The 26,542-nt window shown below is 34.5% G+C and overlaps 2 protein-coding genes and 1 long non-coding RNA gene across 4 annotated transcripts in view; 1 reads left to right on the plus strand and 2 right to left on the minus strand.

The window, feature by feature from the left end:
• Positions 1 to 1,268, plus strand: part of Lgr4 (Leucine-rich repeat-containing G protein-coupled receptor 4) — a 57,629-nt gene extending 56,361 nt beyond the window's left edge. Inside the window, exon 18 of the mRNA XM_014237534.3 lies at positions 125 to 1,268. Coding sequence (XP_014093009.2) covers positions 125 to 509 — 385 coding nt within the window. The 3' untranslated portion in view covers positions 510 to 1,268. The remainder of the gene's footprint in view (positions 1 to 124) is intronic.
• A 2,217-nt stretch (positions 1,269 to 3,485) lies between these two features.
• LOC106619447 (uncharacterized) overlaps positions 3,486 to 26,542 on the minus strand; it is a 178,130-nt gene continuing 155,073 nt past the window's right edge. For both annotated transcript variants that reach the window (XM_036359477.2, XM_070109496.1), the window contains 2 exons: positions 9,071 to 9,529; positions 3,486 to 8,284 (listed from right to left, as the gene is read on the minus strand). In XM_036359477.2, the coding sequence (XP_036215370.1) occupies positions 6,843 to 8,284; positions 9,071 to 9,302 (1,674 nt within the window). In that variant the 5' untranslated portion in view covers positions 9,303 to 9,529 and the 3' untranslated portion in view covers positions 3,486 to 6,842. The remainder of the gene's footprint in view (positions 8,285 to 9,070; positions 9,530 to 26,542) is intronic.
• On the minus strand, positions 19,796 to 20,477 carry LOC138857439 (uncharacterized). The gene is made up of 2 exons (XR_011396515.1): positions 20,087 to 20,477; positions 19,796 to 20,022 (listed from the first exon to the last, which is right to left on the minus strand). It is a non-coding gene; the product is annotated as an uncharacterized lncRNA (long non-coding RNA).

Below are 26,542 nucleotides of genomic sequence, written 5' to 3' on the forward strand. Positions count from 1 at the left end.
CGATATTAAAAGTCAAAAGAAGTTGAAGCTTGTTGGGTTTTATGTTAGTTAGACATAACTCTATTTTGTGTTTAAGTCCATTCTTTTTATAACGCTCTATTTGCTCTCCCTTTTTTTCGTAAAGTTTCGCCATAATCGTTACAACAGATTGCGCTTGCTGGCTGCCGATAATTGTCGTCAAGGTGGCAGCGCTCTCGGGCTGCGCCATTTCACCATCTCTCTACGCCTGGCTTGCAGTGCTCGTGTTGCCGGTGAACTCAGCCTTGAATCCGGTGCTCTACACGCTCACCACGGCGGCATTTAAGCAACAGCTGTTGCGTTACTGCCAAGCGATGCCCACTTCCTGCTCACTCATGATCGATCCGCGCTCGCAGACGCAAACCGCCTTCGACTCGAACCTCAGCATGAGTTTGGGCCACTTCAGCAGCATACGCACGAATCACAGTCATAATTACTGCCGCTCATCGAGCAGGAAGCGTTCGCAGAACAGACGCCTGAGCTATGTGTGATGCCAGCGTTGCAGCGAGGCAGTGGACAAGCTGGATGCAGAGCGTTGGCGGCACAATCACTTGCATGCATTGGACTGCTGAGCCGTTAGAGACACTGGTATGAGACTGTCTGCTTAGTTTTACTTTAGTTTTAGTAGCGAGATTCCTATACTTGTATGTTTATAAAAAAATATAATGTCAACGAAATACTTTTTAAGGCTCAAGTTGGCAAGTCTTCTAAAAAAGTATAATTTTTAAACAAACAGAAAAAAAATTTTTTTTTAAATTTTTAAGTCACATATTTGTTTGAAATATGTGTTGTGGAAAAATTTCACTAAAATTTAAATTTAGTGTTTTAGAAATTCTTTTTAAGATTTTTATATAGTGAATTGAAAAAATAAGGCGGCGTGCTGTACTTTTTTACATTTTTATGCAAAAAACTATTTTTTCTAGTAACTTGTTGCGCTAAGCCAACGCATGTTGTGATCTTTCAAGTATTATCCATAGTTTATTACACTAGTGTAAAAGAAATAGTTTTATAAGTATTTTTATAGACATAAAATATTAATGAGAAATATTCTTAACATTTGCTGTGTGAAGAGTAATTTATGTGTCAAAAGCTGCTTCAAACTGTTTGTAAATATGGCAACTTTATTGAAAAAAAAATTAAAATTTATATACTTGTATAGCAGTGTGTTATCAGCGACTTTTCAACACTAACGCCTAGCGAAATTTGTTAGTCTTAAGTGATAATTGTTGTAAAATGCTTAAAAAAATAAATATTGTTTTAAAATTGTTGTTGTTTTAATTTCTTGTATAAAAAGCTACAAAAAATGAGCTGATAGTGCATTGGGAACACCTAAATTGCAACAGCAAAAAAATGCTAAAACTCGGTAAAAAAAATGTAAAAAACTCAGAAAAAAATTTTAAAAAATTCAGAAAAAATTTAAAAATATGTAAAAAAAAATTTGAAAACAATTGAACAAAAAATTTAAAAATTAAAAAAAAAATTTTTTTTGAAATTTAAAAAGATTCGAAATTGCAAAATCTTCTGGCAAGCACTCACATCAGAGAATGGTAATATGCAAATGTAAATCAGAATGCGCATAATTCATTTAGGAACATTCTTTGCGTCTATTTATAGTCTTTTCTCCGTTTCGATCATTGCGTGGTGTATTTCAAAGAGTCGAAATTGTATTTTTCGATGTTCCCTCCTGTGAAAAGCTCAATTTAGTACTTTTTAACATTCGAGCCAGCTACAGTTTGAGCGTCACTGTAGTACATGCGGCTGTTTGGATGGGAACTTTGCTATATGTCTTGGCTAAATGGTGAATTCTGGTGGGTGGTGACTTCGCGAAGATGTGGAACATGAAGTGGGTTTTTGTCGATGCTGGTGTGTGTACTGACTAACAACAGGGTGTTATGTGTATTAAGGTGGCTGACACTGCTAAACTTGCTGTAAACCATAGAAGCAGAAAAACACATGTTTTAATTTTTTTTTTTTGTAATTTTTTTCATTTATTTTATATTTGCTCATTTACATGTAAATCACTTCAGTTTCTTATATTTTTTTTAAATTTTGCAATTGCGTTAATTTGCATAAATTCTGATATTTCACCACTTTATAAATATATGCACTAATATTACATATCTATGTGTGTGTATGTGTATTATTAGGTATGTATGCATGTATGTTATAGCTAACTGACACTTGCGAGTTGAATGCTTTGCTGTATTGCTCACTGCTTCTTCTGGTCCTGTCTTTTTGTCTGACCTTCGAATTTGTCTAATATTTTTATGTTTAATTATTTTTATGATTATGTCATTCTGTTTTTCTTTTTAATTAATTAATGAATAATAAAAATAAAAAATATTTTTTTGTTTTGTTAATATATCAATAAAAAAAAAATGATATTAATTAAAAAAATAAATAAAACACATAGAGCATAACACACTGCATTTTCAACGAAGAAATCATATATATATAAAACAAAAACAAAAAAAAAATTTTAAAAATTGTTTCTCGCTTTTCTCGCAATTCGCGTAAAACTTTTTATATGCAAAGTAGATATGTATGCATGTATGCGTGTGTGTTCATAGAAGTGCCATTTTATATTATATAATTACTGTAACTTTATATTAAGCGAATATTTTGTTAACTTAACAATCAAATAGGAGTAACTTAAAACGAGTTTTTTTTTCATAAAATTCATATAAAATATTTGCCACAAATAAAAAATTCAAAATATTTTCTTACAAAACCTACGGCTTAAAGTAAGTTGCTTAGTAGCTAAAAATTTCTATTTACAAAATGTGTGTCATATATTTAAAAAACAAAAAAAAAAAAATATTCAATAGTTAAAAGTGAATTATTAAAATAATTTTTTTGACATTTTCACAAATCCTTTTTGTAATTTTCGAAAATGTTTTTTTCAAAAACTCTTTTGTTCAAAAACTTTTTTTCAGAATTTGATACATACATATGACTGTGTGGTAATGCGTTTTTTGCAAATTATTTTAATGACTTAAATAATAATACAATATTTACAAAAATTAAGTAAGGTGTGTAGTGGCAGCGACAAGCGTTGGCGCAAAAATTAAGTAGAAAGCAAAATTAGTCACGGAAAATCGGGTTTGAAGCTTTTGAAAGCGCCTCAACATGTGCGAAAGCTTCACAAAACTCAAAAAACGCATTGAAGTATGTAGTTGAATGTGAAAGCTCGGAAAAAATTTAAAAGCACACAGTTAAGGGTGAAAGCTTTCGAAAGCTTTGAAAAATAAAAAGTTGCACATTAGCTTTTAGCAAGTTCTGAAGCGCGTTTTATGTTTAACTTACTTTTTCATCACTTAATTTTTGCGACATCGCAAATTAATATTTTTCGTCCACACTTCATCCAGGTTTCCTATAGAGCTGCCTACATATGAATATGACAATAAAGATTTCATTTGTCTGCAGCAATTAAAAAACAAAATATATCAAAAAAAACAAAATAAAAATAAAAAATTAAAAAATTCATATATTACCGTTACATATTTACATGTTTTTTTTCTTACTCATAATGCTCATTAGTTATACTAGTTGTCTTAAGTTTGTAATTAACGTATTCACATCAAGTACCGTTAAGTACTAGTTTTACATACACGTCTTACACGTATGAGTGTGTGTATTTCTACTATGATTTCTGCGTCCCAATTTTTATGATTTTTTTCTTACATCTTTAATTATACAATTAACATATTGTTTTTTTACTCAGTAGAAACTTAAATTTAATGATATTTCTCGCTTTGCTCGTTTTCTCACCAACATTGCTTAGTAAGTTGCTTGTAAATTTGGTTGATTGGCAGAGTTGCCATTTATAATTTTCTAATAACCGTTATGGAATTTTCGTTAATTTGTGTGAAAATTTTAATTTCACAATTTGACAGTTTTTACACATTTTTCTTCTGTGTAATTTTTATTACTTTTGTCTCAGTTTCGGTTCTTACAGTTATGATTTGAGTGAGTGAGTTCACATTTTAAATTTATTATTTTACACATACATATACATATATAAATCGCTTTAATCGTCTTTACAACGCCATCAGTCTTTAACTTAGGGATTAAATTGTGTACTTGCTTAAAATTAGTTATTTTTTTTATTTAGTGAAATTGGAAAATGCGAGAGGATTTTGTTTTGAAAATTTTTCTTTTTTTTAATTTTAAATAAAAATGTAAAGTTACATAAGCAGCAATGTTTTTTAGCAAATATTTTAAATATTTATTTTTTTAATATAATCAGAAAAAAAAATTAAGTATAAAAAAAAATTAAATAAAAAATCAAACCATAATATCCATAAAAATTTTTTTTTTTAAATCTAACGTTAGAAATTTTTTTTTAAAAAATAAATTACTTGCCATAATGAGAAATAAAAAAAAAATAAAAATATGTCAAAAATTAAAAAAAAATTTTCTAAAATTAAAAAAAAATCTAAAAAAAATAAATATTTAGAGAACTTTAATTTTACTAATTGCTGAGGTTGAAAATCAAAAAAAATTTATTTTTTAAATTAACAAAAATAAAACAACATGTCAAAAATTAAAAAAAACTGCCAAAAATTAAAATAAATGTCCAAAATATTTAAACATTACAAAAATTAAAAAAATCATTATTCAAAATTAAAAAAAATCAAAAAAAAAATTATTATTTACAGAACTTTAATTTTACTTATTGCTTAAGTTGTAATTAGAACTATGAAAATTTTTGAAAAATGTCCAAAAATTTTAATAATTAAAAAACACAATTCAATAATTTTTTAATTGACAAAAATTAAAAAATAAACTGTCAAATATTAAAAATAAATGTCAATAATTAAAAAAATGTCTAAAATTTAAAAAAAAATTGAAAAATTATAAAAAATTTAAAACATTAAAAAAAAGTCTACAATTAAAAAATTGCCAAATTTAAAATATATATTCAACATTTCTAAATTCCAAAAAAAGTCAATATTACAAAACAAAAAAAAACTCTCTAAAATTAAGAAAATACATAAAAAATTCAAATATTTCACAAATTTCAAAATTAAAAAATATAAATAAATAATTTACACAACTTAAATTTCACTAATTACTAAGTTTGTAAATTAGTGCTTGAAATTATTTAATATTATATTATTTGTGACACTTATGTATTTGTTCTGTTGCGATTGTAGTCGTGGTCAATGATGGCAAAGCAAAAAAAAAATTTTTGAAAACTTTAAAAAAATTATGGTTTGTAGTGCCAAAAACCTTGCTAATTTATCGAAACAGTTATGTCAAGAAGTAAAAAAATAATTATTAACGTACAAAACTTACTCGAAATTTCAAACGATTTTTGTTTTTGTTTTTCAAATAACAGCGATTTCGGCTATTTTAATCTGGCAACACTTAAAAAATAATATTTCATTTTTTTTGAAATTTCAAAATTGAAAAATTAGATTTTTGAACTTTTCAATAAACAGCAATTGCTGCTATTTTAATCTGGCAACACTTTAAAAAGATAATGGTTTAGCTTTTCACATTTAATTATTCAGATTTTTTTTCAAATTTACAAATTTCCAAATTTAAAAATGATTTTTGAATTTTTTAATTAACAGAAATTTCGGTTATTTCAATCTGGCAACACTGTTAAAATCTTTTCAGGTTTTCACATTTAATTTTTTAAAATTTTTTTTCAAATTCCAATATATTGTATAAAATATTTAAAAATTTTGAAAACATTTTCAGCTCAGCTTTTGGCACTTTCAAATTATTTTCACGGCAATATTACCTTAAAAGTCAACAATATTTCCTCATTCTATGTTTATATACAAAAAATTAGTATTTCTGTTTAGTTTTTTTTTCAAGATCGTACACTTTTTAACATGAAGGCACATTTTACATTTTTGTTCTTTTTTTTAAGTGTAAATATAAAGAGCATAGTAACAAGATTTATTTACTAGAATTTACAATTTTTTTGTTCTACAAATAAAGACAGCTTTTAAAGGAGTCAGTATTAAAAAAAAATTTTTTGTAATATTTGAGATTCTTCGTTTTTTTGTTTTTTTCGATAGATAAAATTTACAAGCATTTTTTCAATGCTGGGGAACACTTTATCGCTTTAACACTGCTTCGAAGTAATAACTTCTCATTGCTTTTAGTAATAAAAAAAAACTTTCGTTAATTTTTTGTAAAATACAGCGGAGAAATTGTCTTCGTTAAGTACTACACTGTTTTCGTTATTTTTTTGACAGAGTTTTTTACCTATTTTAGGTGACGACGTCAAGGTCAACGACAATTAGGAGAGTTGCTCTGGAGTGAGACGATAAATGTTACTTTGTAGCAGACAGCCCGGTTGCGAAATGCGTTTACATACTTTTTTGTTGCACTGTTAGTTTTTGAGCAAAGACGCAAACCAATATTTTGCAAGTGGACTACGTTTCAGAACTGCTAAGTTTTTTAGAGCCAGCACGCGCTTTCCTGAGCTTTTATGAGTTTAAAAAGCTTTCATGAGCTTTCAAGAACTTCCACAAGTTTTGAAAAGCTTTCATGCATTTCAAAGAACTTTCACTAGTTGCCAGCAGCTTTCACGAGCTTTTCTAACTTTACGATTTAAACAAAAAATTATTACAGCCGCTTCTTTTCATGCCAGCTAAACACTGTAGTTATGCCTGCCTTCAGCCACTTTAAAATTCCGCTCAGAATTATCAGAAAAATTCATTGCTGCCCGCCGCACCCTCTCGCCAACGCTCACGCTCATAGTAATCTGCCGCATTGCCTGCGCCGCTACCGCTACTGCTCTCCCCCATTCTGCCGCCCAACCAGCTATTGCTGCCGCCCGCCCACCAACTGCCCAGAAATCACCGCTCACTCGCATGTGTGGTCGAACCAATGCCGCCACCATTGCTGATGGGCCGCTTGAAGAAGCCCAGCGTGTCGAGCGTGCGGAAGGTGCGTCGTATTAACTCGTCTTTGTACTTCCAGATCGTTTTGTCTTCGACCGAATTCTCGCGATACTCCTCACAGCTCTTTTTTAGCGTATTCACGCAGTCGGCGCGATAATGTTGCAGTTGTGCGTCGGTGGTGTTCACCGGGTAGGACTTACAGACGCCACCGAGGCAGGCGAGCGGAAAGTGATTGTGTAGCGTGAGCACGCGCTCTGGATCGTGGAAACACTTCACGTACTGATTGGGTTTGGTGTAGTTCTTGGCGCGGTGCACGTGTTGCAACATGTGCATGTACTTGGGTATGTCCTTGTGCCAGCCATGCTCGTGCTGTTGATCGTCGAGGAAGTATACATTGCGGAAATTGTAACTGTTGTAGCCTTCGGGTTTGATCTTCAGCGATTCGGGCACCACCTTCTCCATTAGCTCTGACCAGAGCACGAAGTTGCCCTTCGGCATGATCACCTCGTCGATATCGAGCAGCGCAATGTATTTGTATAAGTAGAGATTCTTGTAGAGACAATCATTGTAGGGTATGACCTCGTTCTGACGCTTGTGATTCGTCTTTTTCGTGAGGTAGAGATGCTGGAAGCCGGGCACATTCGGTTGTCCGCCCGGTAGCGTCAGCGGTATGACCTGCACTTTGCCTTCCTGTTCGTAGTGGCTGAGCACTTTTGTGATATTCGGATGCACTTGCAGATTGTAGAAGTAGATCTTATCGGCGCCCAAAATATTCAACATCTCGATCCACTCAATCAAACGCACAGAGAGATCATCGTAGAGAAAGTCCAAACCCTTAACACAAACGGCGAAACCTTTCTTCTGATCATCTGGCGGCCGATTGTAGATGACGCGCAAGTTATTTGTCGCCGTATCGCATTCCTTCTCCACCATCGATACCGAGCTGGGCACAACGCCGTGGAACGGTTTCGGTATTTGACATGCTATCAGATAAGGCTGATAGATGCCCTGCTTGTAGTTGCCCCACTTATTGTACCAGATATATTTGTATTCGAATGTCTTAACAATGAAGGGCTCCTTCTGGCCATCGAACCAGAACTGGCAATATGTCTTCACCGTCGGCTGTATGCGATCGATCATGCCGAGTATACGTACCGTCGGTCCAATACGTGAGGTCTTACGTATATCATAGTATGCGCCGAACAGCTGAAAGGTGCCGTTGGTTGTGCGCATTGTCTGCCAGTAGATATTATTGAATTCCAACTCAAAGATGGATGGATACTTGGCGCAAGTGTTGGACTTTTGCTGGCGGAAGTTCTTGTTCTTGCTCCAATAGGCGATGGGGAGCGAAGGGATGCGCGACTCAACATCGCGCACCAGCTGATCATCGTCCATGGCTAGTAGCGTGGCGTTAAAGAAAAAAAAGAAGGTAAACGAATTAGTAAGAAATAAATATTTGGGGGAAAATGAGGTCTACTACTAAATTATAGAAACACTTGGCAGGCGCATAAATAAAATAAATGAGCACAGAGAATTCGAGTAAGTGCTGAATGTTTTGCTAGGAGCTCAAGTGCTAGATGGTGGTCTGAATTTGGAACTCATTTCATTTTACTTCTCTTTGAGGCTTCTTACTAATGTATAAATCTACATTACACGCAAAATTTAGCTAAGATCTGTTGGTCCTCTTAAAGGGTTTTTAATAATTTATACATTTAGCTAAGATCTGTTGGTCTGCTCAAATTTAGGACACGTTCGGACGCAGCGTTATACCGAAGTGATAAAAGTTAAAAAGGTTGGACGGTCTTAAAAAATATAGTAAGCGTTTAATATATTCGTCTCCAGAAAGCTTAGGTAAGGTTGGACGGTCATCTGAAATAAATTGCACCAACTAGATATGTCTTCGGAGTCGTTATTTGGACGGTCATTACAGAGAACTAAATCGCTTCTACTCTACTCGGCTACTCGGAAGAGGGAATATAGTAGTTTTTGATTTTGTTCTTCTTTGATGCTTCGTAATCTAGCTTGTCCTTGCTTAGTGTGCGACTGCTGGTAAAGATAGGTGTCATACCTTGGTTCTTAACAATATTTGTATACTGTTTATCTTAGTATGCATAGAGGGCCTTCTCCAAATGAGGTGTACTCAATCATATGGATCACTTTAAAACTCTTTAGCGCTGACTCACCTGTTCGATTGTCCACTAAGATCTCCGATGGATCAAAACGATCCGTTGTGGTCGACGTAGTCTCCGCATAACGCAATATATCTTTCTGCAGCAAAATGCGGCCGCTCAATGGCACGGCGCTGTACTCTTGCGAGACTATATTGGTGCCGTGCATTTTGAAAAGACCAATTATGACGAAGGACCACACGCAAAGCGAGAGTAAAACTTTTAAGATTATCTTGGAACTGGCCATTTTGCTGTGTTGTTTGTTGCTTAAAAGTAGTGATTGTTGTTGGAGAAGTTAAGTCTAAATTATTGTTGTTGTTGTTGTGTTTGTGCTTGCTTTCGCAGTAAGCACGTGTTTTCACTAGTCACAGCGTATTATTGTTGCTGTTATTGTTGCGGCGCGTCGTGGTTCCTCTTTGATGAATGTCGGAGACTCGCTGCGGCACACGAAAATTCCATTAAAACTTTGAACAACTGAAACGAGACAACAGAGTTGTTGGTGTGTAAGTAAAATATCAAATTTATATAATTATGCGGGTGAAAGGGGGGGAGGAGAGAGGTAGGGTGTGTCTAGTGAAATGCAGAATGGCTATAATCGCGTTAGTTCGGCCGTCTAGCCATTGCATTGACGAGACACAGCGCATAAAACATTTAAAATAATTGCCACATTTAATATTGTGTGCGGCTTTGACCTTTTTGTAATTGCTGTTGTTGTTGCTGACAAATATTCATGTTTTTATAACTCAAAATAACAATGTTTGCCAACAAATTCGCATTGAATATGAAAATGTGCGCAGAGTTTGGCAATGAAGCAAAAAGCTACCAAAGCCCACAATAAAGCACCGTAGATAAAGCTTAGCGAATGCGACAACAAAGCGCACTTGCAATTCTACGAAGTGGCATACAAACGTTTAAACAAAATAAAACGCTAACGGCGCTTGAATGGACGCGAAAGTGGTCACTGCGCGCTTTCTTGCGGCCTGTCTTCCACGTGCAATCGTTAGTTGTTAGTCAAAGTGTAACATTCGACATTGTTGTTGCGTTTTGTTGTAATTGCCGCATCAATAAATAATGCAAGTCATTATGACAATGCATAAAATACGCATTTCACAAAGGCGAACGTTGTACGCCAGAGAGCTTTCGTAAGCTTGCGCCTAACATTGGTAGGCATGTCGGTGACTTTATTTGCAATTTTCGCAAATTATTGCCACTAATGAAATGTTAGTCATTTCCGTTATGTCTACTTCGCTGTTCTTGTTGTTGCTGTCACAACATTGTATTGTGTCCGGCGAGCGCCCGTAGCGTAGACACGTGAATGTCTCGTGTAGTGCTTACTTATTATTGCTACAATGCTAGAATTTTACTTTTATTGTTGTTGCTTGTTCACTTGCTCAATTATTTGTCGCTGCTTTGGCTGTTAACTTGTAAACGACACAAAGTTTTGCTTTTTTATTAGCCTTTTGTCTGGCCGCGTCATTTCAGTCTGATCCTTTGTTGGCTCAATGAGTTGGCTGAGTGGCGTAGTGGCTGAATGGCCGGCTGTTTGGTTAGTTAGCGCGCACTGTTGATTTGTCTTGTGGCACGTTCTAAGGCACAGTGGTGCCTTTGCGGATTTTTTGACATTTGACGTTAAAACTTAAAAGCGGCTTGAGAGCTTTTACTGATTAATTTTAATGATGAAAGCACTAATTTTAGATGACGTTGAGCCCAGTAAAATGCTGGCATATTTTCGTGTGTGCCAAACTTTCATTCAATATTTCATTCGTATGAAGTATAAGCTTGAAATTCTCAAACGGTTAATAAAATGCGAGTTTTTTCTCGTTATGTTTCAACTTTTGACTAAGCTCTTATGCGATATCTCAAAAACCCAACACGTTGTACTCAGTGAATTTCCTTCAATACTTGCTTTTTACTTTCGGTTGCAAGATAAAAGGAGGTTCTCGCAAATAGTTTTCCATATAGATTTTCGATAATCCAGGCCTGATCTTATACCAAGTTATAATTTGTTTTTGGAAATGTACAAAATAATTTTTTGACTAAAAAAGTTCTAATCAGTCGCTTAGTCCACCCTATAAGTCCGTTTTGGTTATGTGGTGACTTAGACGTGTGGAAAATGCCGTGGAAGCGGACCTTCCTTTGTCGAAAAAGAAAAAATTTTCCAGGCACAACATATAGGATAAGCCTTGTTCTCTAATATAACAACTTCTCTAGCGTACTACGCACACTGTAGACAGCTCCATTGAGTAGCCACAGTTGACGCCCACCCACGCCAGTTGCTGAAGACTTCCAATCTGTAACATTGTTTGTATGCGTTCCGACAATAAAGGAAAGCACAATAGACAATGCCGCTGTCACTCCAAACGACTCGCAACGTCGCAATGGGCTTAATACAGCCACAGCGAAATACCGGCAAGTGGAAGCAAAGCGCGCAGCAACAGTATGCCCAACAAACAACGGTTGAGCGGACGGACACGCTTTCCGCCTTGACTTCCTTCCATTACAAAGCCGAATACTTCCTGGCCGCAGAGCAGACAGGCATGACCAGCCGGCTGGCTGTCAACTTGCCGAATATACGTAATTTGTTCTAGCAGAAGGTAAGTGAGCGCCAGCAGACATATCAATATAAGAGCTTAGGAAGAAAGTGAGCTTTAAAATAAAATGAAAATAAAGTATTACTAAAAACACCGCAGATATTTGAGGTAAAGGCAGGCTGAGGTATAATAGAAGGCAGGCAGACAGACTGATAGGCTGCGAGGCCGACAGTATGCAGCGGCAGATAGCGCTAAACAGACGATAAGTGTCCCCTCAAGTAATGCTGATGAAGATGACAATGTTGATAATACGGTATGAGGATGCGGATGAACATGGTTTGGCGCTAAAAGTAAAGCTCGTGTGCCTTCCGCACGCTTTGTGTGGGTGGCAAGTGACATTTGCGGCAGGTGCGGTTGGCTGTGGCGGCAGAGAGCACGCTCGCGTGTGTGCGTATGTGTGTATTGTGGAGTGATAAAAATAACTGTGGCTACGCTGGCTAGGCTGGAGCGTCAGTTAGGTAAGGCGACGTCAAGCTGAACTGGAACGATAGCAAGTTGCTTGACTGTGGCACTTGGCAAGCGCAGCGTCAGCAGAAAAAATTTACGCCTATACTAACGTTAAGGCACACACACTGCTTTAAGTGCCAGCCACAGCTATAAGGAAGTAGCCTTTTAGAACAGCGCACAATTTTAGCGCCACACACCGGAAAGGACACTCTCTGTATGTTCACTGTGCGGTGCTTGAAGTAAGTTCTGGTCCTTGAAGCTGAATATGCTGAATGCCATGAATGCCATGCATGCATAAATGAGTGCGGGAATGAATATATGAATGGCGCACAGAAAGTAACGAAAGTGAGCAAGACAAAAACACAACAGCAGCAACAACAAGCACCATAAAAAAGGACACACGGTGGAAAGACATGAATGTGCCTATATATTAAGCTTAGAATGAATGAATTTGTTAAGCATAATTGACGCTGACATTGTAGACAAGACACAGCGATGCTTCGCACGCCACAAGCACAGCGTTATGTATGAATGTCGTTACATATGTACATATGCAAGCTGTCTGTCTTTGGCAAGCGTACTGAGAAGATTTATTGAGACTTAAACGCTGCTCGCTTTCTATTTTTACGAGTCTATGTCTACGTAAGTGGAAAAAAGGACGAAAGCGAAAGTGAAGCGTCGTAAATCACTAGCTTGTTGTGTGCCATGATTTTTTTTGCGACGCTGCAAGGTGATGAAAATCGACGCCGTATGGCTAGTAATCCACTAAGTGGCCATCAAATTTGAGCTGCTCAAAAAATTACGTAAGCACATATTTGTCACAACGAGTTTATTGGCATTGCTATAAATCTTGATGGCAGCGATTATTTTATGTGGTCCAATTGAAATGCGGAAAAGCAGTAAAAGTGCGATTACATAGGAATAATTTGGGAGACACAACGAGAAAATAAATGAATTATAGGAAAAGTGGATGGTAATAGCAGGAGAGAGGGTATAGGACGGTAGGACTTTCAAAGAGCAAATGTCATCGAATATGATCTGGTTATCATTGTTTTGAAGAGACTTTGAGCTGGTAACACATTTTCGGCTTACGGCGTTCAATGTTTTCTACGAAACCTGGATACCAAAACATGTCTTATACAGTGCGATTTGGATCATACACATCTACAGAAGACTTAGAACTCTTTTCTTGTCAAAGTTTATTCTTAGATCTGCCGTCTTAACTACTCTCTCTGAACGGTTTTGATGAATCCGAAGTATGATGAGCCTAGATAACTTTGCAGTAGGTGTAGTTTTTGGGTAGAGATGTAGTGGTAATACATAGTATAAAGAGAAGGCAGACTCTGGCTGTTTCAAAGTGAGCTTTCAAGAGAACAAATCAGTCTAATCTAACTGAAACTTGAGAATTTCTGTGATAAGCAAGGCCATTTGTTGCAAATAAGAGAGGAGTTTGGATCTATACTGACAGCGACTTTGAATACTTGTACAAAGGGAATATGAAAATGGTGAGGCAGGTAATACGATGTTGATGATTTTATGGGTAAATTGCAAAATATCTTTTCCGCGTATGGTCGGCGATAAATATCGTCGATTTAAGAAAATGTAAAGTAATTTAACAAGCAGCTGCTGTAATTTACAACAACAAATTATTTTCAAAAACGATTCGAAACGGTGCGATTTAATCAACGAGCAAAGTATGAAGAGTCCAAAGCGCGAGCGCAATTTTACGAGTTGCTTTTACCTGCTGCAAAACAAAATACCCCAAATCCATTAACGTAATTTATTTCGTTTGGAAACCTTGCAACTGCAACCCTTCACGGCATTTTTGCAGCTTCCTTATTCACCACGTTGCATTGCGGTAAAGAAAGAAGAGAAAGATAAACGTTGCAAAAAGTGGAGAGAAATATCAATAAAGCATACAAAGTCAGTCTAACCGAAGCCAGAAGTGAAAAAAAGGTGACAAATGTCTTGTAGCTTGCACCTTGGAAAACCTACAAATGTCAGAGACAAGTGGCAGCGGACACTCGACAGGAAAGCTGTAGTGTTGCGCCAACAAGCAGGGAACACAGCAAAGCAGCGGGAAATGTGTGCGAAACTGTTACGCACCAGCTGCAAGGGGAGACTGAGCCATTCTATGTAGATATATATTTTTTATGTGGCAGTCAGTCAGTGACATTTGCGTAAATGTCAAGGGACAAAACTCATAAAGTGTGTGAACAAGTGGGAACAAGCAAAAAGAAGATAAAAAAAAGAACTTCAGAACGACACAACGACTGTTGATTGTCAACGGCGCATATGACTCATTCGAGGCCGAAGCGACGAGCAATACACGAGCACAAACGGACTCTTGTAATTCACGGAGTCAGTCATTAAAACTCACTCGCACTTGATTTTCCCTGCTTCGCCCTTCTTGTTTGTATGTGCCCGCTCTGCATACTGCTCTGTTGTCCAGGTAAACAACTTGAGTAGTGCTGAGAAGATAATGAAATGCGAAATCTGCCGTTAAGGGGTCGGGAGTGCGCAGAGCTGACTGCAGTTGATATGCGGTATGAAGCGTTTTAATTTAAATTTTAATTAATTTAATTTTCATTTAGATTTGCAGAAGGTTGGAAAATGCATGACAAATTTTTGTTTGAGTTAAAAATTATACTGGACCCCAGAAGTAAAAAGAACAGACAACATTTTTTAAACAAATATTATGCTTGTGAAAATGTTGCTAAACAAATTAGGGCCACACAGCGAAGTGTAATTCAACAGAAAAAAAATTACCATCTTTCCAAGCTTGTACCGAAACATGTTGCGAGGTATTGTATACATTACAGGTAACATGTTTCTTGATACTTAGAGAGTAAAAACAGCTTTATAACTATAATTATCATCAAATTAAAAAATAGTTTTCGCAACTAAAATGTTGCCAATAAATGTTGCGGCTGCATTGATAAAAAAAAACTAAAAATCACATAAGAGCTGAACTACCTAAAATATGAATAATGCAACTTGATTCCGACATTTTCTAATAAAATGTGTCTAAGCAATGATGCACAACATATTGCTGTTGTATTAAAAAGCTGAATCGCTGAATTACTTCTATTATGAACAATTTGTAACAAAATTAATAAAATTTTCATTCGAATGTATCTAAACATTGTTGCGCAACATATTGTAGCAGCATTGAAAAAACTTCAAACTAAATAAAATTGCTGAATTTATTCAATTATAATGAACTCGTAATGCAATTCAAAATTGTCTAAACAAATGTGTCTAAACAATGTGACGCAACATCTTGCAGCAGCATTAAAAAAGTCTTAAGCTAGCTAAAAGCGTTGATTTCAAATATAAAGAATTTGTAACAAAAATACGAATATTTCCACTCAAATGTGTCTAAACAATGTGACGCAACATGTTGCAGCAGCATTGAAAAGGCCTTAAGCTAACTAAAATCGCCTAAATGATTAAATTATAAAGAATTTGAATAAAGAAATACAAATATTTTCAATCAAATGTGTCTAAACAATGTTGCACAACATGTTGAAGTAGGTAAGAACTTTGAGTTAACTAGAATCGCTGAATTTATTCAACTATCAAGAATTTGTAACGAAACTATGAATATTTCCTATCAAATGTGTCTAAACAATGTTGCGCAACATTGTTGAAAATAAAATAACCAAGCATATTTATCACGTTTCCTGCTAGGCATAAGCGGATTTCCCAATAAAAAAGTAAATTTCAGTATTTTATAATTATTCTCAACCCTGCTGTCGGAAAACTGTCTGCCTGCTTGCCAGCTTGACTGTTGCTGACTTCAGCATGCATTTTTTGTCGATTCTACTCTCACAGCTCAAGCGGAGTCGAGCGCTGCTGTTGACTGTCTGTAAAAATTGTTATCATTTTAATGAAGTTGCTGACACATACGTTACATGCTCAGCGCTAGAGAGGCTGCCATGCCGCGCGCTCAAGAGAGTGAGCCAGTTGGTGGCGCTGGCACTTAAGTATTTTGTCATATGCTTGCACACATCTGCAAATTCCGTGTGTGTGTGTGTGTGTGTGTCGTTTAATGCGCCACTGATGGTATTTAAATGATGCGCATAAATTAACAAACACTGCAATGCTTTTGCAAGAAGCGCATAAAAAATGCACGAAAGCAAGCAAAAAGTAGCGAAAAGTAGAAAAAAAGCGCGCGCAGCATGTTGCTGCCGCATGTCGCTGCATTTAATAACAGGTCTGTCTTCAATGCAGCGCGACTGCTTTGTTGACTCGATATGTTTGCATTTCTTATTCATTTGTTAATGAAGTGGCAAGCTACAACTAGCATAACAACAACAGCAACAACAAGTTGTTATGGAAATACAGCAAAGCAGTCCACAGGGAGCCAAACAGAGGATGTGCTTGCAATATTACAAATGGCAATTTTGCTTGATTTTTTTTTTTTGCATCTTTCACTGATTTGAATTCGAAATGTTTTGCATTTGATTTTCGTATACTTTTGTGATGAGTTAAGGGATTTGCGGTCATAGATACTTTTGCGCATCACTGCTAATGATTTCTAGTTTTTCTTTAATTTTGCTTACGATATAGTGTTGTTTGAAAATAATTGCAAATTCTATAAAAAAAGCAGTAATTTAAAAAAAAAAAAATTTATTAAAAAAAAAAATAAATAAAATTATATAAAAAAAAAAATAAATAAAATAAAAGAAATGAAAAAAAAAAATTAAATAAAATAAATGAAAAAAAAATAAAATAAAAGAAATGAAAAAAAAAAAATTAAATTAAATAAATGAAAAAAAATAAGAGATATGTTCAACTTTATGCTGGAAAACAGAATAACTTCTCTTTAAGCTAAATTGACTTAAGCTTTTTATAATATCACCACAGATCTGTATATTCCCTTTGAATACACCACATATGCCTTGAACAGAGAATATTAAATTTGACACGTTGTTCGTAACACTCAGAAAGAAACGTCGAAAACCCGATTGATTGACAAGACGAGTTAAGTCGATTAAGCCATGTCCAACTATTACGTATTACAGTCCAACTGTATATACGCGAACAAGTCCCACAGTTTTTGAGATATTTATCTGAAATTTTGCACACGTCCTTTTATTTCTAAGAAGCTGCTTGTATGTCGAAATTGTTAATATCGGACCACTATAGCATATAGCTGCCATACAAAGTGAACGATCGGAATCAAGTGCTTGTATGGAAAACTTTTTTATTTGACAAGATATCTGCATAAAATTTGGCACGGATTGTTGTCAAAAAATAGGGCACAGTCTTCGAAAAAATTGTTCAAATCGGTTGACCATAGCATATAGCTGCCATACAAACTGAAAGTTCTTGTATAGAAAACTTGTTTATTTGCGAGTATTATTGTATTGTAGTTGCCTTGCAAACAAAGTCAAAGTTTTTGCAAGTTTTTCATTAACAATATTTCTATATTGTGTTCACACACACAAACGTATATGTCATACACACTAAAGCCATATATGTTTAAATTCTCTCTACAGCCTTGCACTAAAAATTATTTGCTTAAATTTTTAATTCTGCATATTTGACTAAAGTGCGGTTAAGTTATGAACTTAACATGCCACAAAATCAAATACGCAAATATGCAACACGCACACATACACAGTCACTTAAAAATGCCATGAATGCAATATGAAGCCACAAAAATACCAATTACCAACGTAAAAAATGTCAAAAAGCAATGCAGTGAAATATATATGGAGCCACACATACATATACATATTTAGCACATATACACACATACCAGTGTGCATTTGAAATCGAACCAAGGCAATAGCGCAACAACTAAATTATATTACAACGAGATGCGCTCAATATGGCCAGCATTTTTGTGCTAAAAACTCTTTAACAAACATATTTACATGCATTCATATATACATATGTATATATAATACATGTATATGTATATGACTGCATATCAACTTTGAATATTATTGCTTTAAAACACCGCAGCTAATGTCGACGAAATGCAAACGACAATGCCTGAAGTTACAAATTTCATTAATTTCGCATTTGCATTTTCAAATATTTTATTAATATTTACATATTTCATGCACTAATAAATAAATAATAAACACGGTCTAACACTGTTGCGCTGTGGTAAGGCACTGTTGCACGCCGAAATGCGATAGGCGGTGTGAAATGACTTTTTGCGGTGTTTGGCGGTCAAGAGAGTTGCCATGTGGAAATCTAGGCAAAATACTATATTTTTATTTTAAATATATTGTGGCAAATATTTGAAGCAAAAGCTTTGTTGCTATAAACATTTTAGTAACAGTGTACAGATTTTTTATAAAGTTTGCGATTTATTCACAGTCTGGCTACCCTAAGCCTTTTTATGTAAATATCTAAAGCACGTAATCGCGCAACAGGCCGTCAGCAGCCCGCTTAGTTTACCTAAAAATGTAATTAAATGCGAATAATTGAGCCAATATTGTGGTTTTATTTATAAGCTACAAAAACAATAAAAACACAAATCTTTATTAAAAATATGTATTACTATTAAATTATTAATCACACTTTGTTTGGCGAATTGATATGTGCTATTTTGGCACAAATATTTGTGGTCACTTGCCAAAGGAGAAGTGATAAGGAATTAAAAACTAAATATAAACTTCAATTATTTAGCAATAATTTAATAATACTGTTTTTTTTTTTTAATTTTTGTGGTAAAGAAATCAAGTTGTGTTATGTATTAAAATTTTAAAATTCGGTCTGTGAAAAGAAATGGAAGTAAATTTTGGGAAATATTTTTGATAAAACCTGAAAAAAGTTCTAAAAATTATTATATAATTTCAGAAAAAAAAGTTTAAAAAAAAAATTATCAAAAAAATTCATAAAAAATGCTTCAAAATATATTTATTTATTTTTAGAAAAAATAAAGTAAATTAAAAATATTACACGAATGTATGTATAAATAATACATAATACATACATATTTTTGTATAATTTGTTAAAAAGAAAAAATAAAGATTATTAATAATAAATTATTTTAAAAAGACATTTATGTAATCAAAAAAAATTTGTGTAATATTTTTTATTTTATATTTACTTTATTTTTTCTAAATATTTATACAAGTATATATATTTTCAAAAATTTTTAAGAAAATTTCTTGAAAAAAAAATAAAAGACAATTGTTTTGAAAAGCGAATTTATGAAAACATTTTTCTTTAAATATAAATAAAAAAAAATCGAAAGTATAGTTGCTCTGAAAATTTATTAATTAATTTTAATCAATAAAAAAATTTTTTGAAAAATTTATTTTTTCTCTGAAAACTATAACCGAAAAGATATTGATATTTAAAAGTAAAGATTTTGTTCTCTCGTTAAAATAAGTATAGTTTTGATTTGTAAAAAAAATTTTCTTTAAATATAATTTACATAAAAGTTTATATTTTCTTCTCGCTATCTATATTTATAATAGTTATTAAACATTTTTATTGTTTTTATAGGTATTATTTTACTACTTTTGGCGAAAGTATTATTATCTTAAAATTTTTATTTTAGGCAAAATATACAGTTTATAAAAAAGTGTCAAAAAAAATTTCATACTTGTAATATACTTTGGAAAATTGATTTTTTGTATCAAAATTATAGCCCAAAAAGTTTTAATTCTCAATTTTTTCTCGGTTAAGTAAATAAAACTAAAATTTTATTAATTTAAACAAAAATATGTAATTTGCACAGTAGTTAATATTTTTATTATTTTGCGCCTGTTTTTGCAAATTTCATGCTTCACTTCTGAACTTCATTGATTTTTATGATTTTAACTGCGCAATTTATTATACGATTGAGTACCATTTATTGGGCTTAATTTTCACTTTATTAACGGCGCAGATTTTTATTTCTCAAATTATTTTAATATTTAGAGCGCGCAGACGCTGCGACAACATTTGCGAAACCTTAAGAAATTAAAAACTAATTAATAATAATTTCTTTGCGTTGACCTAAATAATTGTTTACCACCTTTTTATTTACTTGCTTTCGCCTTTGGCAAATTTTTCGCCGAATTACTTCTCACATTCGTTTATAAAGCAATATTTCATAATTTAGTAATTTTGTTTTTGGGTGTTATTGTTATTTATTTATTTTTTAATTTAAATTTTTTGTCTCAATATTTCAATAGAAATGGCACAAATTCAGAAAAAAAGTGTCAAAAGAACCACTTTCAAATGCATAGCTGACATCAATAGCGCAGAAGGCAATTCATCAAGCTGTCACTTCGGTCACAGTCGGCAAGCGTCACATGCCACCGACAGAGGCAGAGACTGACGCCCAGAACAATTGGGAGCGTGTTCGGAAAGCAGTAAGCAGCTTGCGGAAATGGGCGCAAGCAATATTAATGAATTTTAAATTTTCTAAATTTGAGAGCGAGGAATGTTGTGTGGCTGCATGTGAGCAGCGTGTACAAATAGCTGCATAAATTAGAGGCGGCTGAGACCTGTTTTTCTAACGCTTTGACAACGTAAAGGCGTTGCTGGGAAACAAGAATTGTTTCTTCGAGCTTTCAAGCGGAAAAGGGGAACGCCGATCAACTGTAAACGGTATCTACGTAAGAATATCTAAACGAAATATCGGTGAAAGAAGCTCGAACACGTCGTGCTGAATTAAGCAATACACCCAGTGAGCTTAGTGTTGTTGCTGTTGCTGTTACTGTTGTAATGATTAGCATATGACGGCGCTGTGTTGTGGCAGAAAGTGGCGCATGCGCTGTAGCGATGGGCACAAAAACTGGTCTGACCGAGCATGCGAGCGCAGGTTAGAATGTGAATGAATGCCGCTCGTAAATATGTATGAGAGACGCTGGAGACAAATAACCAAAACAATAATAAAAAATATATATTGAAATATATGAAAAATAAAAGAAATGCAGAATAAATAGCGAACTGACCTAAATTTGAGAAATCTAAGCACTGGACACAAAGAAAGCTGCAAAAAAAACATAAATATATATAGACAAATATTAAAAAAAAAATTAAAAAAATTAAAAAATAATAAAAAAATCCTAATAAAACCAAATCAGCAAACAGACTGTAAAAGTTACCACAGAGACGCGAACGTGTGAAATTGGCGTGACAACATTAAAAATACATAAAAATAAATATGTAAGTACATACATATGTGTGTGTGTACCAAATTTCGAAAGAAGCATCAGAAATTTATAAACAAAAGCGCATATGAGCAGATCTAGAACGCAGCTAATGTTTATGAAATTAGTTAAGTGCTGGTAATGAGTAAAATGTTTGTATGTATGACAAGTAGAGGGAGTGGAGTATTTGGGACAAAAACTTTTCGAAACGCCTGCAGGCAAATAGCACAAATGTACGCAACAGCGAAGAAAGTTGCTTGCAGGAGACTTAGGTTACACTAAAGTTAAAAAAGAAATAAAAAACACAAAAATAAAGAAATAAAAAATTTTTAAATTAAGAAAAAATTAATAAAAAAAAACAAACAAAAAATTAATAATTAAATTAAAATTAAAAAAATTAAGAAAATAATAAAAAAGTTAAAAAACAAATTTAAGTTAAAAAAATTAAATGTCTCATATTGTGTGCAAAAAAAGTTGACTGTAGAAGACTTAGGTAAAAATAAATTTGAAAAAAAGTAATAATGACAGAAACATCAAAAAAAAATTTAGAAAACTAACAAAAAAATTGTATGAAATATTAAAATTTTTTTTCTAAGAAAAAAGCACTTGCAGTATAATGCGCAGAATGTTGCCTGTACGAGAATTAGGTTGAAATAAAGTTTAAAAAAAAATATTGAAAAAATAAAAAAATGTATTAAAAAAAAAAATTAAAAACTAAAATAAAAAAAAACAAATAATAATAACAAACCACAATCAACAAAGTAAAATTTTATAAAAAAAAAAATTAGAACAAAAATTTAACATAAAATTAGAAAAGAATTTATATAATCAAAAGAAAATTAAAAGCAAGGACAAAAAATTTGGAAAAAAAAAATTTTGTTTAAAAAAGTACCACTTTTCGTAAAATAAAATGAATAAACGTAAAAGTAATTCAATAAAAAATGTTAAAATCTAAAACACTTCTTTCGAGCATAAAAAAGCTTTTTGGCCCATCTACTCGCATTTCATTTTTCGATAACCGCAGGCGTTTTGCAGCAATCATGCGCATTATTTGCCTACACTTTATGTTGAAATTTTTTTATTGTTCTACTGCGCAAGTCGGTCACAGCAGTTGTGGCACAAATCACGATTGATGACCACTCATTAAAACACCGTTAGCTGTGGTTAAACGTTGTACAAATTGAGTGGCGATAAAAGTAATTGAAAATGAGGTGTGAGAATATGACGACGAAAGAACAAAGAAAAAGCGCAAAAAAAGCTACAAGTATAAGTGATCTACTTAGCGATCAATTTTTAGATTAACGCGAGAATTTCTTTGCTTTGAATATTTGTAAAAGTAGCAGAGGAATTCTTAGTTAAAACACAGTGGGATCATTAGTGACTATTCTAGCAGCCCTGAGAGCTCTTACTTTATTTCCTAAAATTTCATGGCTCTCGAGATTGATTTTTGAGTTCGTTACATTGAGTTTTCAACTGGGATCTCAATAGTATTTGGAACTTGAGAAGTATATACAAATATTTTTGGCTGAAAATAATATTTTTTTTTAACAATTAATAATCACTTTGCATATATATTATATAACTTTAACTATTTCAATGGAAAAACAATTATTTCATAAATCATATGAGAAGTACTGAGACGACCAGCTGATCGAATGAAATCTTTATACACCTACTGTGTATCGCCTAAAAGTAGGCAAACAAGCTCGTCATATACAATGCTAATCGAATAGTGCTTTCACTGTTACTCGTTTTCAAAACTCAAAAAGTAAAATTTTGACTGAGGCGTGACTGCACAAATATTTTGAGTTGCTGTGTCACAATTCTTTGAATTTTTTAATTTGCGATAGTTTTAGTCAGAACACTCACTATATTTCGAAAACACTCAATATGATTGCATTTTTATTGCTTAGCTAATATTCAATAATAATCAATAATATTCAATGCATACCGTATCTCGTAAATTATTAACACTTTTGAAGCCCAACTAGTTTGCGGAATTTTGCACGAACACCGCAGCACACACTCGCACCTTTCGCTAGATCTTCACCAACGACTAAACCAACTGTTTGGCCGACTCGTGCCGTTAACGATTGGCAACGGTACAAATTAGTAAGCGAGTTTGACTATTCGCCTGGCCGCGGGAAAAAAAACAGCAGCAAGGAAATACAGCACTTGAGAATGCGAACGAGAACCAGTTCAGATCATTGATCTTTAACGTGGCGCACAGACCAAAAAGCACAAATAAACTACGTGTGAGTCGTAAACCCAGCGGCTTCGACTGCGTCAGCGCACACGCACCGCGACAAACTGTTTCGTGTCGTTAAAAGTTCATCTTTTTTTACTGACTGCAAGTTCATTTGGAGCTCTCAATGTGTTTATTTGAAAGAGCGTGCGTCTGCACTCGATCGCTTTAGCCGTGCACAATATGTTTGTATGTGCGGACGAAACGTGTTTACGCGTCTCAATAGTTCCTTTCTCGACGCTTTTTGGTTTAAAGTCGTTTGGTTAGCTGATCTACAGCTGATTTGGCATGTGATCTTGCACACAAGTACCCGGTTTAAGAGTTTAGCGGCTTTTTGGCATTGCCGATGGCCGTTTGGCTTTGCCAGTTGCGTATGCTCCGTTATTATCGACAGGAAGCGTTAACTGTTTACTTTCGAATTTATGTACTTTTTTCCCACTCAACCACCATAGCTACCGTACTAAGTGCGCCTAACGGTACATCATCGCCTGCAGCATATCAGCATAAATGTGGGTTTAATTACATTTAACTGTTTTGTAATTTACTTGCGCGAATGTGGTCGTAAACACCGAGAATTCCAAATAAATTTGTGCGATAAGCGCGCCATCGACTGCGCGGCAGCCGAGTTCAAAGCATTTGTCGCATGAGTAACGTCAATCTGTTGGCATTTTATGGCGCGTAATTTCCAGTCAGCGAATAGCAAGCAAAAAAAAGGCGAGTAAATGTATATAAAATTTGAATTCTGCGAATTATGCCAACTACTGCCGCTTTTAATTGTATATTTTCTATGCTTGAAAGTCATTGGGTGCCGGCTGCAGTTGCTACGCGCGTTCGCCATGCACGATCGCCGCCATATTTGCAATATGATCCATGGCATGTCAGTTTTGACACGATCAGTCGCCGCAATTGTGCCGCCAGTCGGGCATGCAAGGGTGCAGGCGCGAAGAGCAGGCGGCCTGAGTGTGGCCTGGCCGTAAGTGAATTGTGTCGGCGCTGGTTCCTGCTGGCTGTGGCAGTGTTGCAAGATCGGCTGTGGCGGCAATGTTTGATTTCTTACCCATACTTACTTAGTTCATTTTGCGATTTTTTGTATACACAATATAGCATGCATAAATGCACAAACGTCGACGATCGTGCAACATGCAACGTGAAAGAGATGAGCAGAAACGTCTTGCAAAATGAAAGAATAAATTGCGTATTGAAGAAATGTGATACAAGCTTGGCAGTCTGCAGGAATCGCATGTTGGCTGCGGCATCATTGATCACAGTGCGATCTACAGATCAGTGTAGCTGCATGGTAGATGCAGTGACCATGGAAGTGAGGAAGTTGTTGGCCTTTCGTTTGTAGCGAAGTCAAAACAGTATGATAGCGATCGCTATTTTGACTTGCGAAACAAAGAAGATAATCATGCGCTCATTTATGTGAGTATCATTAAAAATGCGTATACCCAGCAGATGATATGAGTCATAAAATAATGTTTTAATGTTAAATTAAGACAAAGCAAAGACACGACACTAAATTCTACATTTTACCAAAAGCTTATTACCGAGCAACTGACATGCGCGTAGTCTGGCAATGGCATTATTGTAGAAATACATAGCAAGAAAGCAACTTCAGACATATGTAAATGTTTACAACAAACACAGGAGCTGGCGTAGTCGCTATAATGCTTCCATGTAAAAAATTCTTAAGTTAAATGCTTGCAGCGCTCCTGAGTCATATATGACCAGAGATGTCTGAATTTGACTGGCACTGAGCATCAGCTGTGGGAATAGGTTAGTGAATACAGACCTACAATTCGACTGACACTCATTTGCTTAGCCAATTTTATGCACTTCTGCCGCTGCCGCCACACATTCCCCGCAATTGCTTCCTGCCCGTCGCACTGCCTGTGCATAATTCGCAGCCAGTCTTCACAGCGCAGACAGGCAATCAACCCAATCAAAAGTCGACTGTAATTATTGGTTATCAGACAGCTTTTTGCTTGCAAAATAAATAAAGGCAGCATAATGCAGGGTTTGTAAAAACTGCTTGGCGCATTTTGGCTTTGCCACTAAACGCAATACGCGTAGTTTGCTGACAAGATCGCATGCAAGGATCACTTGCTTTGCCTGCTCATTGCAGCGTAACAGACGAGCTACACTAAAACGCGTCTTCCAAGCCATACTTCTGTAGCAGAGCAAGCGCTCGTTATGCACACTGTAATTTGCAGGATTGTGATATTTACTTTATTTGCACAACTGCACGATCAGCGCTGCTGCAGCTTCGCAATTAAGTGAGCGGTTGCGGAAAAAATTAAACGCATTGCAGTATAGAAATGAAGAAAAAAAGCTGACTAAGTTTCACGCTTATAAAAATTAATTTTTTGGGTTTTCGAAATCGATCGACGCAACACGAGCACTGAGTCATGATCACGTTTGCCGACTGTTAGTTTTTCAAAGCGCGCACCGAAGAGCGTGTGTTTGTGTACGCCTCGCTTACAAATTTCTTAAGTTTTTTGTGGTTTTAAATTTCTTTGTTTGCACAGCCTCTATAATGCTGAGTTATTCTTCCTGTATGTGTGTGTGGCGAAAATTGCACGATCACCTTGTTGAAAAGTATTATTCAGCTGTGTTGCGTAAATTTCTTCATCATTCGCTTTGTTTATTTTTAGCGCGCTTGATTCTTTCTTATTTGTTCAGTGTTCGTGCCTTTATCGATCATCTTTCTGCAGTTATTATTGCTTGCTATAAAGCTTCGTGGCAGTTCGAATCTGATGCGAGCAGTTGATCAGCAAACAAGGCTGAGTCAATTGAAGGCAAGTTGTTGGATTTTATTTTTATTTTTAAAAGTTTTTTAAAAGCATTTCCTTATTTGCGGTTTGGCTCAAACAAATTATTTTGAGCTGGTGGTTTTTGGATTGATTGTTTGTTGTACTCAGCACATTTGTGGTTGTTTTAGGAATTTCTCTACCAATTGCGTTGATAAAATGCTTATTTGTATAAAGGTTTGGAATTATTGCACACACAAAAAGATGTGTTTTTATAAATTTCATGGAAGTTTTGCGTACACAAAAAAGTTTTGAAGAAATGTTTTTTTTTTTGTTTT

The sequence above is a fragment of the Bactrocera oleae genome, chromosome 5 (genome assembly GCF_042242935.1).
Source record: "Bactrocera oleae isolate idBacOlea1 chromosome 5, idBacOlea1, whole genome shotgun sequence".
Classification (NCBI taxonomy): Eukaryota; Metazoa; Arthropoda; class Insecta; order Diptera; family Tephritidae; genus Bactrocera; species Bactrocera oleae.